The following is a 13,829-nucleotide window of genomic DNA, read 5'->3' as shown; positions in this document are numbered from 1 at the left end:
GTCCTTTTCACTCGCTGGGAGCAGTGAGTTATTTGACTTTATTGATGGTATATAGAGTGCACTCTTAATTGCCATTTGTTGTACCGTTATTCCTGTGTGAGTTTCAATATATTATTTGTTCATTTATAATCATTGGTGTGGTTTCACTATTGATTTCTAGCACAGAGTAACATATTTTTCTGCCGTGGCTCCTCTCGGGGTTCGGAGGTGTACCAAGACCAGGAGATCGTAGAGGAACACGTAACACAGCCATATTGGATCAAAGAAAAAAATGTTCAAAAATAAAAGAGTTGGCTCGCAACAAGTTGACTGCGCAGGGAAAGTATTCTATGAATCGGATGGATACATACACAAACCCATCTAGTTTGTGTATGTATAGATTACCGCAACAAATTCCGCAGTATAGATTACCGTGAAGGCTACAGCATCCATGGCTGGGTACTCCGTGGGGAAATGTCCGAGTTATAATCTCCAAGTTATGAAGGCAAAATAATTGGGAGGATTACAGTGATTAAAGCAACGACGGGACGAGTGAACTCCAAGTGTTCATCATCAAATGCCTGATCTACATAAGTAAGAATCGCTAATCGCTTGAGTCCTTAAGCTACCTGGCAAGCGCTCTACAATCGTATTCGTAACTGGCAGGGTTACCCGACGTTGCTTGGGAATGGGGGGTACTGAGGCGAGGTGGGGGACAGAACGGTTTATTTAAAATGGTGAGTTAAGGCGATGCCAGTGGGTAGACGGATCTTAAGGTTCTTGAAGGTCTTCGCGGTGTTAAGGGTCTTTGGGTTCTAAAAGAGTAGTTGAGATCTGAAAGGTCTTTAAGGGTCTTTGGGGTCTTGAGAGTCTGAAGGGTCTTAAGGTGTTCGAGGTCTTCAAGCATCTTAATAGTGTTATGGGTCTTCAGGGTCCTTAACGGCTGAGGTGGTGGATGAAAATACCCTCCGGACAATCTCCGGGTCAGACGCTGTCTGCCCAATTTGGTGGTTGTCGGCCCAACGGTCTTTGCTAAAAAGGCAAACAGGCATCCGATTAATTTCATTTTTTGGAAACTAGTGCGACACTTGTGGGAAACCCACAGGGCATAGACGTGTATGACATTCGGACATCTTGAATTAGATGCTGCATGAAGAGCTTTACAAAATGCGTAAAAACCTCACTCTCCTTTACCCCGCCTCCCCTCACCAACCATCACTCACTCTTCCCTACCCCTTGCTCTTCTCTACCCACCCTCACTCTCCTCTCCTTTCTCCAACCATCACTGCTTTCCAATCCTCACTCCTCTCTCGCCTCACTCTCCTCTCCACCTCCTCACTCTCCTTTCCCCACCCCTCCTCTCCAACCCTCACTCTTCTCTACCCCTCCCCCACTCCTCTCCCCATCCTCTCCCACCATCACTCCTCTCTACCCTCACTCTCCTCTCCCACCATCACTCCTCTCCACTCCTCACTCCTTCCCACCACTCTCTCCTCTTCTCCTCCCCCCTCACTCCTCTCCAACCATCACTCCTCTCTCTCCTCACTCTTCTCTACCCCCTCGTTCTCCTCTCTACCCTCCTCACTCCTCTCCTTTCCCCACCCCTCACTCCTCTCCTTTCCCCACCCCTCTCTCCCCTCCCCCACCCTCTCTCCCTCCTCACACTCCTCCCTACCTGTCTTCTCCCCTACTCTCTCCCCTCTCCCTCCTTCCTCCTCTTCCCCATACACCTCTCCCTTTCCCTCCCCAACCTCCACTCTCCTCCTCACCCTATCTTCACCCTCTCCCCTTCCATACCCCCATACCCCTCACCCTCCCCCCCCCACGCTCAGGCCCATTAGTGACGCCGATTAGTAGTCTGCCGATTAGTGCTAATTAACGTAAGGAAGATCAAAAGCAACGGAACATGTCAATTAGTAGGATGGCAATTTAGGAAAAAGCTAGAAGCTTGTTTGAAGACTTAAAGAATGAACATGGTGAGAGTTCAGAAATGGAAATCTTTGGTGCTAATCGTGGTTGGTTTGAACGTTTTAAGAAGCGTAGCAACTTATATATATCAAAGTGCCTGGTGAAGCTGTGAGAGCTGCTAATAAAACGACTACAAATTATCCTGACAGGTTGAAATAAATTTTAATTTAATCGACGAAGGTGGCGACACCCCTCAACAATTGTTTATTGTGGACGAGACAGGGCTTTACTGGAAGTGAATGCCAGCACAAACCTTTATATCAAACATATATATATATATATATATATATATATATATATATATATATATATATATATATATATATATATATATATATATATATATATATATATATATATATACATACACACACACACACACACAGTATTGTAGCGGTTACCGCTGGATGCACACAATCTTGCACCGGCCAGAACACGGCCAGACGCGCCTCTCCCGGGCATGCCCGGACTCACTGTTCCCGGGCACGCCCGAACCTCCCGGGCACGCCCGGTCTCGTCTTTCCCGGGCATGCCCGCTCTCGCCTTTCCAGGGCTCGCCCAGAGCGTACGGGCATGCCCGCTATCGCCTTTTCAGGGCTCGCCCAGAGCGTCCGGGCATGCCCGCTATCGCCTTTCCAGGGCTCGCCCAGAGCGTCCGGGCATGCCCGCTATCGCCTTTCCAGGGCTCGCCCAGAGCGCCCGGGCACGCCCAGCCTCGACTTGCCAGGCCGCAGCCAAACACGCCCGGGCAGGTCCAGACTCGCCTTTCCAAGGCTCGCCCTTGACACCCGGGCATGCCCGGTATAGCTTTTGCCGGGCAAACTTCCCGACATAAATGTGTATATATATTGCTGCCCGATAAACGGGCTTGTCAGAATACCTGAGCTGTTTTGTTTCAATAAAGCAACTCGGACGAATTCCGTCTTTGGTCGCGTCAATTCTTTCGACTCGCGTTGGAGCGCAGTTCCTTCATTGGTGACCTACCGACATGGATACGGCAGTGACGCTTAAACTGCCTACCTTCTGGGAGGCTCACGCGGCTGTTTGGTTCGCTCAGGCGGACTCTCAGTTCGCCCTGCGAGGCATCACCGCGGACGACACCCGCTTCCACCATGTTGTGGCGGCGCTCGGTTCCGCCACCGCGGCCCGCGCATTGAGCCTCCTCGAGCACCCGCCGGCTGCTGACAAATACGACGCGCTGAAGACACTCCTCCTCGACGCTTTCGCCCTCTCACCGGCAGCACGCGCACGGCGCCTGCTCGCTCTGCCCGAGCTCGGCGACACGCGCCCGTCAGAGCGCATGGACTATATGCTCTCGTTGCTCGGTGAGCACTCTCCGGATTTTCTGTTCCGCGAGCTGTTCCTTCGCCAGCTGCCTCACCCGGTACGCCTCGCCCTGGCTGGCACATTGATCACGGATTCCCGCGCCCTCGCCAGGGAAGCCGATAAGATCTCCTCGGCGGGCCAGCACATCGGCGCGGTTACCTGGAGCCCGCCGCCGTCCGAGGCGACGCCCACGACGCCCGAGCGCCCTGCGCGGTTGGAGGCCGAACTGCCGGTGCAACTGGCGGCCGCCACGCCGCACCGCCCGCTTCCGACACGACGGCCGGGGCCTCCACCTGACCGGGCGTGGTGTTATTACCACGCCAGGTTCGGACACAAGGCTCGGATGTGCCGGCCCCCGTGCACTTTCGGCAGGTCGGGAAACGGCCGGGCCGGCGTTCATTCCCAGCCATGAGCGCCGGCCACTCGGGCAACTTGCTGTTTATTCGGGACAAAGCGTCTGGGCGGCGTTTCCTCTGTGACACCGGCGCCCAACTGAGCGTCATACCCGCCTCCGAGCAGGACAGGCGGGACGCCGTTTGCGGCCCCTCTTTGGTCGCTGCTAATGGCTCAGCCATACGCACTTTCGGCCCACGCGTCGTCACCCTCTGCTTCGGCAGCCAGCGTTTTCAATGGACTTTTGTGACCGCCTGCGTCCCCATGGCTTTGCTGGGCGCCGACTTCCTCTGCGCGCACGGGCTGCTGGTCGACGTCAAACGTCGTCGCCTTGTCAACGCCGAGACCTTCAGCTCCCTGGCGTGCACGATGAGCAGCTCCGCGCCGACCGAACTGGCGTGCGCCCTCCCGGCAGCGAACGAGTTCGCTCGCCTGCTCGCGGAATTCCCGGCCCTCACGCGGCCGACGTTTTCGGCCGTCGCGGTGCGGCACGCGATTGAGCACCACATACCCACTACGGGCCCGCCGGTCTACGCCAGGGCCCGCCGCCTCGACCCGGCCAAGCTCGCCATGGCGAAGGCCGAGTTCGACGCGTTGGAGCACCTCGGCATCGTGCAGCGCTCCGATAGCGCGTGGGCCTCGCCACTGCACATCGTGCCAAAGCCGGGGGGTGGATGGCGCCCGTGTGGCGACTACCGCCGTCTCAATGACGCTACCACCCCCAACAGGTACCCGATCCCGCATATTCAGGACTTTTCCGCCCGTTTGGCGGGACGGGTCATCTTTTCGTAAATTGACCTGATACGGGGCTACCACCAGGTACCTGTCCGGGCGGCCGATGTCCCGAAGACGGCCGTCATCACGCCGTTCGGCCTGTTCGAATTTTTGCGGATGCCGTTTGGCCTCAAGAACGCGGCCCAGGCGTTCCAGCGCTTGATGGACGGCGTGCTGCGCGACCTGCCGTTTCTTTTCGTCTATCTGGACGATATCCTCGTCGCCAGCACGTCCTGCGCCGAGCACCTCCTCCACCTCCGAACACTGTTCGGTCGCCTCAGCGAGCACGGCTTAATTGTCAACCCGGTCAAATGCCACTTCGGCGCGACGACCATTGACTTTTTGGGCCACCACATCACCAAGACCGGGGCCGTGCCACTGCCGACCAAGGTCGAGGCCATCACCACGTTCCCGCGTCCCCGTTCCATCAAGGCCCTCCAAGAGTTCCTCGGCATGGTGAATTTTTATCACCGATTCGTGCCCCGCGCTGCTCAGCTCATGCGGCCCCTTTACGAGGCCCTCCGGGGCAAGCCGGCCAAGCATGACATTGTTTGGTCCACGGCCATGGACGCGGCCTTCGCCAGCGCCAAAAGGGCCCTCGCCGACACAACGCTGCTGGCTCACCCGGTGCTCAACGCGCCCATTGCCCTCACTACGGACGCCTCCAACTACGCGGTGGGCGCCGTCCATGAGCAATGGGTGGACGGGGTTTGGCAGCCACTCGCTTTTTTCAGCCGGCAACTCCGGCTGAACGAGTTAAACTACAGCACGTTCGACCGCGAGCTGCTCGGGCTATTCCTGGCCGTTCGCCATTTCCGACACCTCCTGGAGGGCCGCCCGTTCACGGCTTTCGTCGACCACAAGCCGTTGGTCTACGCAATGGCTAAGGTCACGGAGCCGTGGTCGGCCCGCCAGCAGCGCCACCTCTCCGCCGTGTCGGAGTTCACCACGGACATCCGGCACGTCGCCGGCAAAGACAACGCCGTGGCCGACTGTCTCTCTCGGGCCAGCGCGAACGCGGTCCACCTCGGCGTGGACTTCACGCTCATGGCGGCCGACCAGACCACCGACGCCTCGGTGCAGGCACTCCGTGCGGCGGACACGGGCCTCCGCCTGGCCGATATTCCCTTCGCGGGCACCGTCCTGCTCTGCGACGTCTCCCAGGGCCAGCCTCGCCCCATTGTGCCCGTTTCCTGGCAGCGCCGCATCTTCGCCTCCATCCACGGCCTTTCTCACCCGGGCCGAAAAGCTTCTCAGAAGCTGGTGTCGGCGCGTTTCGTCTGGCACGGCCTTCAACGAAACATCCGCGACTGGGCCAACGCCTGCACGGCCTGCCAGCGGGTCAAGGTCCACCGCCACACCCATGCCCCGCTGGCACCTTTCGCCGTGCCTGAACGGCGTTTCGACCACGTCCACGTGGACCTGGTGGGTCCCCTGCCCCCCTCGCGGGGGTTCACCCACCTGCTCACCATGGTGGACAGGACCACCAGGTAGCCGGAGGCCGTGCCCCTCGCCTCCACCACCACCGCCGACGTGGCGCAGGCGTTCATCGCCACCTGGGTCGCGCGCTTCGGCGCACCAGCGGACATCTCGTCCGACCGCGGCCCACAGTTCACGTCTGAGCTTTGGGGCGCGGTCGCCCGTTCGTTGGGGGTCACGCTGCACCGCACCACGGCCTACCACCCCCAAGCCAACGGGTTGTGCGAGCGGTTTCACCGCTCCATGAAGGCCGCACTCATGGCCGGCCTTCAGGACGACGGTTGGGCCGACCGGCTGCCGTGGGTCCTTTTGGGCCTTCGCACGGCCCCCAAGGAAGACCTCCAGGCATCCGCCGCCGAGCTCGTCTACGGCCAGCCGCTCCGCGTCCCGGGCGAATTCGTGCCTGACGCTACCAGTCCCTGGTCCGCCGCTCGCCAGCGCTCGGACCTCCAGGAGGCCGCCCAACGATTTGCCCCCGTGCCGACGTCCCGCCACGGTGGCCCCCAGTCCTACGTCCCCCCGGCGCTTCGCACAGCGGAGTACGTCTTTGTGCGTCATGACGCGCACCGGGGGCCACTCCGGCCGCCGTACGACGGGCCCTTCCGGGTCCTGCGACGGGGCGACAAGTCTTTCATCGTCGACTTCGGCGGCCGGCCGGACCGGATTTCTGTGGACCGCCTCAAACCGGCGCACATGGACGTCGACCGACCACCACGGTTGGCCCTTCCTCCGCGGCGAGGCCGCCCCCCGTCCACAGTTCCCCCCGCTCGACCACCCACCACCACGTCGGACCCCTCCCCACGACCCTCCAGGGGTCGCTTCGGCCGGGTCATCCGGACCCCCCTTAAATTGACCCTGCCGGTGCAGGTCGATTCTGGAGGGGCGTGTGTAGCGGTTACCGCTGGATGCACACAATCGCCTTGCACCGGCCAGAACACGGCCAGACGCGCCTCTCCCGGGCATGCCCGGACTCACTGTTCCCGGGCACGCCCGAACCTCCCGGGCACGCCCGGTCTCGTCTTTCCCGGGCATGCCCGCTCTCGCCTTTCCAGGGCTCACCCAGAGCGTACGGGCATGCCCGCTATCGCCTTTTCAGGGCTCGCCCAGAGCGTCCGGGCATGCCCGCTATCGCCTTTCCAGGGCTCGCCCAGAGCGTCCGGGCATGCCCGCTATCGCCTTTCCAGGGCTCGCCCAGAGCGCCCGGGCACGCCCAGCCTCGACTTGCCAGGCCGCAGCCAAACACGCCCGGGCAGGTCCAGACTCGCCTTTCCAAGGCTCGCCCTTGACACCCGGGCATGCCCGGTATAGCTTTTGCCGGGCAAACTTCCCGACATAAATGTGTATATATATTGCTGCCCGATAAACGGGCTTGTCAGAATACCTGAGCTGTTTTGTTTCAATAAAGCAACTCGGACGAATTCCGTCTTTGGTCGCGTCAATTCTTTCGACTCGCGTTGGAGCGCAGTTCCTTCAGTATATATATATATATATATATATATACGAGGTGTGTTCAAAAAGTATGCGACCTTAATTTGTCGTGCGTAAACAAATGAAGCTAGGGAGGCGTTGATTGGTGCACGTATGTAGGCGATCCTAATGCGCACGCGTGAATTTTTTCCCACCTGCAGAAGCTGTCATTCGACGGCAGACTGCCGATGAGTGAGGAAGTGTAAGTGAGCGCCGTCGGATTTTCGTTTTTGACAAAATGACGGAAAAACTTGAACAACGCTACTGCATCAAATTTTGTGTAAAGCTTGGCGATTCCCAAGTGGAAACGATCCGCAAGATTCAACAGGCCTTCGGGGACGAAGCAATGAGCACCACACAGATAAAGAAGTGGTATAACCGCTTCAAAGATGGCCGCACATCAGTGGAGAGTGAAGCACGTTCGTCGTTCGGGTAGGCCCTCAACATCCCGAAATGAGATCGTCATTGACCAATTGAGCACCCTGGTGATGCAGGATCGTCGAATCACGATCAGAGAACTTGCAGACGAGGTGGGCGTCAGCATTGGATCCGTTCATTCCATTATGAAGGAGGATTTGGGCTTCAGGAGAATCTCAGCGAAGTTCGTACCAAAGCTGCTAACGATTGAGCAGAAGCAACTCCGTTTGGAGATCGCACAGGACATGCTGGAGACTGTGAACAGCGATCCCAGCTTCCTCAACACAGTGATCACTGGCGATGAGTCCTGGGTTTATGGGTATGACCCAGAAACCAAGTTGCAGTCATCACAATGGAAGCATCCAACATCCCCAAGGCCAAAAAAAGCAAGGCAGGTCCGCAGCAATGTCAAAGTCATGCTGACCGTCTTCTTCGACTCCAGTGGCGTGGTTCATCACGAGTACGCACCACACGGCACAACCATCACCAAGGAGTATTACCAAGAGGTTCTGCATCACCTTCGTGACGCTGTGCGACGCAAACGGCCGGACCTGTGGGCAGCGGGCAATTGGCAGCTCCATCACGATAACGCACCCGCCCATTCTTCACATTTGATACAGAGTTTCTTGGCCAAACACAACACACCTGTGCTTCGTCAGGCTCCCTACTCTCCCGACATGGCTCCGTGTGACTTCTGGCTTTTCTCCAAGCTGAAAATGCCCCTGAAAGGGACCAGATTTCAGTCCAGAGAAGACATCATGCGGAATGCGACGGACCAGCTGCGCGCCATCCCAAAAGAGGCGTTCCAGCGCTGCTTCCGACAGTGGCAGAACCGTTGGGAGAAGTGTGTGGCAGCCCAAGGGGACTACTTTGAAGGAGATTAGTGTAAGTTTGTTGTATCTGGATACGAGTATTTTTTATGAACAAAGGTCGGATACTTTTTGAACACACCTCGTATATATATATATATATATAGTTGCGGATCTCAGAGTACGGCACTCCCGTTAGCAAGGGGGGGTTAATCCCCTTGTCTTGTTAAGCTGGCCGTCTCCGGTCCTGGAACTATCCCGCTCCTTTGCGGGGTGAGATTGGCCAGGGTGATTGGTCAACGGTTTCTCAAATACCTTCACCAATCTCTCCGCAAAGCAGGGAGATGAGTCCCTGCTCGAACCGCGGAGATGATGGTAATTGCCGAGCGGTTTAGCAATCCACGATCCGAGCCGTTAACAAAAGGACTAAACCCGATTAAAAGCGGTTGGCCAAATCGTGCCACAGGTACTCAATTGGGGACAGGACGCAAGCGATCGGATGAGAGGAACCAAAGAATAAGAAGGGTGAAGGAAGAACAAATATGATTTATTAACTACACTAAAAGAGGAAACGAAAGAAGGGAATATACAAGAAGAAGGAAATAAAAGGACATAGGGCACGCTTATCTAAACAGTCTTAACTTATCACGACCCCAGGACAAACAGACAGACTCACATGGAATGGTAGCTGGTAGGGGAGGAAGGTCCAGGCAGATGGTTCCAGGCGATGGGATCCGTCCAGGCTCCGGGTCCGCGGGCGAAGAACGGCAGGCAGCTTCGCGTATCGTTGGCGCGCGACCGGACCTTACATATGCGAGGGGCTGGAATGCTGCGTCCGTATAGCGTGCCGAACACTCTCAAAACCAACCGGCAGTTCGTATCAAACAATCGTCCCAAGCGATCCTCCGCGCAATGTTCTTATCATCCGCCGTCTCTGCGCTGTTCTCTCCTCGCCTGCCGATCATCTGATCATCTCCTAAGTAGTCCGCGGCGGCGCTTTTATTACCTGCCTCGTGTATCAAGCCGCGTCCGCTTCGCTCCGCCTACCGGTGAACACGCCTCGACCCGGATTGGTCGCGAGGGTTCATTGGTACCTCCCCACGTGACGCGTTGATGGGGCCACGCCTATGTTCCTGGCCGCTCCTCCCTTCTTCTCCCACTCTGCCACGTGGCTTATGGCGGCGGGCAGGAACAAACCAAAAGGCAGCGAACGCTGAGGCGGCTGGGGCTGGTAGAGTAGCGCAATATGATTTGGAGGGCAGATTATGCAGCAAAATGAATGGAATGAGAATCTGAGAAGGGGCCTAGGTTATTTGATTAATACAACGCAGATTCAACTATTGGAAACAGATCCTAACCTGAAATACATACTAATGAAATAACTAAAGAAGAAGCCTATGGTGTGCTATGTGTTGCTCGTGGCCTAACTAGGGTGCGACCTTTGACCTTCACACCAAAAATGGGAATATTTACAGGGGATTATTTATAAGGGAATATTACAATATTTACAAAGTGGAGGGTTCTAAAAACCACAACAATATATATATATATATATATATGTATGTGTATATATATATATATATATATATATATATATATATATATATATATATATATATATTGTATCCAAGATCGAGGCTCGTGAAAGAGCTAACATTAATCACACAAAAAAAATCAAACAGACACATAAAACATAATAAGGGGAGCGGTAGACAAGATGGGGAGAGAGGGGGAAGCACACAAACACAACATTTGTGAGCAGGGACATCGAGAGATCTGTGGGAGGGAGAGGGCTTGGGGGGAGGTGGGAGAAGTATAAAACATATGGACACTGCAAGGACTTCGAGGAAAGAAGTTGGAATTTCAAAAAAGTGTATCTGGGGTGAATTAGCGTGGGTAGAAGAGATCAAGGTTTTGGATGGGGGAAGATAAGAGATTGTGGTGAACCAGGTGAGTTGCTGGCAGATCTTGTGTGACCTGTCGGAATATTTGGGGGACAGAGCACAGACAGAGCTGGGGGAGCAAGGCCGAAATGTAATAGCCCCCGTGATTTTAGTAATTCTGCTGTACGGACCTGAAGGCCGCCAGTCGGCCATCTTTGGTCTGATTATAAAACAAATTATTCTGCATATGTATGCTCTCATGTATTGTTTTTGTGCTAAGTTTGAACAAATTCGGTCCATGCATGTCAATAAATGGTTGGGGACACGCTTAAGTAACAAAATGGGCACCAGTCGGCCATGTTGGATCTGATGTCAAAACAAAATGACGTGCATATGTAAGCCATCATTCATTATCTGTGTGACAAGTTTGAACAACATCGGTAAATGCATGTCTGAGAAATGGTTGAGGACGTGTTCAACATCGGGTTGTTATGCCTCCGCCCCTGAAGGATCGCATTCCAATATGGCTGCCACACCATGTGACCAATGACATTTTTGTGATGAACTTTTAAACAGCATGCCTAGTCAATGACGCACCTAAAGTTTTGGTTGTTTGGGAGAAGATGTTTTAAAAAAAGGTTTTAGGTCGAATCCAATATGGCTGCCAAACCATGTGACTTATGATGTCATAAATTTTATATTTCAATATAAATGGGTGTCACTTTCTGCATGGGTGTTCTGCATGGGTGTCACTCCTACCCTGAAAGTTTCGTCTCATGTTGTTTCTGTGGTTTCTGACATGTGGTTTTTGGTTTCGGACATGTGGTTTCTGTGGTTTTTGACATATGGTTTCGGACATGTGGTTTCTGAGAAAAACGAGGTTTAGCCCGTACGGACGGACGGGCAACCCGAAAACATAATGCCTCCGGCCACCTTCTGGGGTGGAGGCATAAAACAGAAAAAACATATTCTAAATGGTGGTTTTGTACTCCTAGGGCTCAAAGAAACTCTGTGGTACTATTTCTTAGAATTAGGGCCGCTAATTGCAGAAACAAACCCGACAACAGCAAAAAGCCTTCCCCTTTCGCCATGGCCATGGGGGGAGGCTTAAACAATGAACATCCTGATCAGGTAGATTATTTGTTAGGAAGGACTACAACTGGAGTAGGAGAGCTGATTCGTCTCAAAGTTCCTGTACTCACTGGTTTGTGAGGCTTGTATGATATGCGTGCAGTTCGTCTAAGCACGCGTGTAGGCTGAGAAGGGCATCGCTAGTTTTACTGTCCATAGCAGGGGCAGGTGTCCCTTCCAGGCCTGCGCTCAACGATCTCATTGCGCCTCCAACATCTTCGGAAACCTGTGAAGGCAGCCCAATAACAACCACACCACCTGAAGCGATTGTGGGTCACTGAGTGGCAAAGTACAAAATTGGAGAAAAAAGGCAAAGTACAAAATTGGTGAAAAAAGAAAGAAGAATGCGGCAAAGTAGTTTGAAGCGCACAGGAGATTTGGCAGTCTCAAACGGTCATTCCTGCAATTTGACCTCATCATGACCACACTCTGGAAAACAGTGTTGGTTCTGCCAGAGTAGTTCCTAGACTGAGAAATACATTTGGTGGTTTGCAGTTCCTCTCCCAGTGTAGTAGCGATTTGAACCTGCGATCACCAGATTAGAACACAGAAGCTCAGCCAATTGAGCCATCCCAAGGCTTTCTTGTATATCCAAATATATAAAATGTGGGCTTGACAATGCAGGACCCCTTCTAGCACTGCAGGAAGGAGCTGGATTAGTTGGATCCAATTCAGATGCAAATCGAATCAAGAGACAAGAGTGCTCTCAGACAGGTGCACTTTAGCGAAGCAGCTGCTCCTCATCTTCCTCCTCCCCCCATTTGAAGGTTTACCATATAGATATTATTCTCAGATGGCTCAGAAGTAGCTTCCTAACCAATGACGGTTTGATTCAGGGTAGAATAGTATTGACTACCAGTTGCTGTCCTGATGCTTCACAGGCATTAAAGACTCGCCTCACAGAGCACGTCATCCTTTCAGAGGGGACTTTAAGCTGGCATCCCTGTCTGCTAGCACCCCGGTGTGGAAGTTATCGATCCCACGGTTCCTTTTGGAATTATTCTGTCAAAATAGTGTGTTCTTAACCAGAAAGGATCCAAATTCCAGCCTATCGAATTCCAGCCTATCGAATTCCAGCTGAGAAGGCAATGGCAAACTATCCAGTGTGTTTCAGCAGTAGCCTCTATACACTTGGATCAATGATATATATTCAATGAGATTTTCCTTGATGAGGATTTTTTATCAATAAATATCACATCGGTGCACGTATACGTATAACCTCAATATTTCAGAAAAACAATGACATTTTATCAACCAATACATAATCAGATTTTTTATAATTATATTTAATAATCATAATCAGATTTTTTATAATTATATTTAATAATCATAATCAGATTTTTTACAATAATATTTAATAATCATAATCAGATTTAAAAAAAGAATATTTAATAATCATAATCAGATTTTTTATAATAATATTTTAAAATCATAATCAATTTTTTTGATAACAACGTAATAATCATAATCATATTTTAAATAATATTTAATAATCATAATCAGATTTCTTATAATAATATTTAATAAGCATAATCAGATTTTTAAAATAATAATATTTAATAATCATAATCAGATTTTTTATAATATTTAATAATCATAATCAGATTTTTTATAATAATATTTAATAATCATAATCAGATTTTTAATAATAATATTTCATCATCATAATCAGATTTTATATAATAATATTTAATGATCATAATCAGATTTTTAATAATAATATTTCATAATCATAATCAGATTTTTAATAATAATATGTAATAATCATAATCAGATTTTTTTACAATAATATTGTTACGGCTCTCCGCCGCTCTACTTACCCTTACCAAGAGGGGATTAATCCCCTTGTCCTTTCTGGGCTTGACGGAACCGAGAGACTTGAAACGCCTCTTCCGGGCAAAACGCAAGGTAAGGTTTCGGGACCAAGTCTCGCTCGTACCTAAATCCCTGCGCCGCCACGGAAGCGAGGAAGCAAGCCTCGCATGAGCCACGTGTGTTTTGGGTACGCCGAGCGGATTGAGTACCACGTGGTCCGTGCAGTCTTAGTAGTGGAACCCGATTCGAGCGGTTTTATTCGTACCACACTTAGTCAATGTGGAAATCACGAGGACAATCGAATGGAAAAGGAAGAACACGGGTTTAATTATTATTCCCACACGTATGTACAATGATCGGGATGCAGAGACACAGAGCAGCACTTAGT

The 13,829-nt window shown here is 52.3% G+C and overlaps 1 protein-coding gene across 1 annotated transcript in view; it reads right to left on the bottom strand.

The window, feature by feature from the left end:
* LOC137427904 (BAI1-associated protein 3) overlaps positions 1 to 13,829 on the bottom strand; it is a 230,524-nt gene that overhangs the window by 39,461 nt on the left and 177,234 nt on the right. The window contains exon 21 of the mRNA XM_068117714.2: positions 11,698 to 11,852. Within this exon, the coding sequence (XP_067973815.1) occupies positions 11,698 to 11,852 (155 nt within the window). The remainder of the gene's footprint in view (positions 1 to 11,697; positions 11,853 to 13,829) is intronic.

The sequence above is a fragment of the Myxine glutinosa genome, chromosome 5 (genome assembly GCF_964187855.1).
Source record: "Myxine glutinosa chromosome 5, kmMyxGlut1.1, whole genome shotgun sequence".
NCBI lineage: Eukaryota > Metazoa > Chordata > Myxini > Myxiniformes > Myxinidae > Myxine > Myxine glutinosa.
Note: the sequence above shows the minus strand (reverse complement) of the source record. Positions and strands in the feature narration are given on the sequence as shown.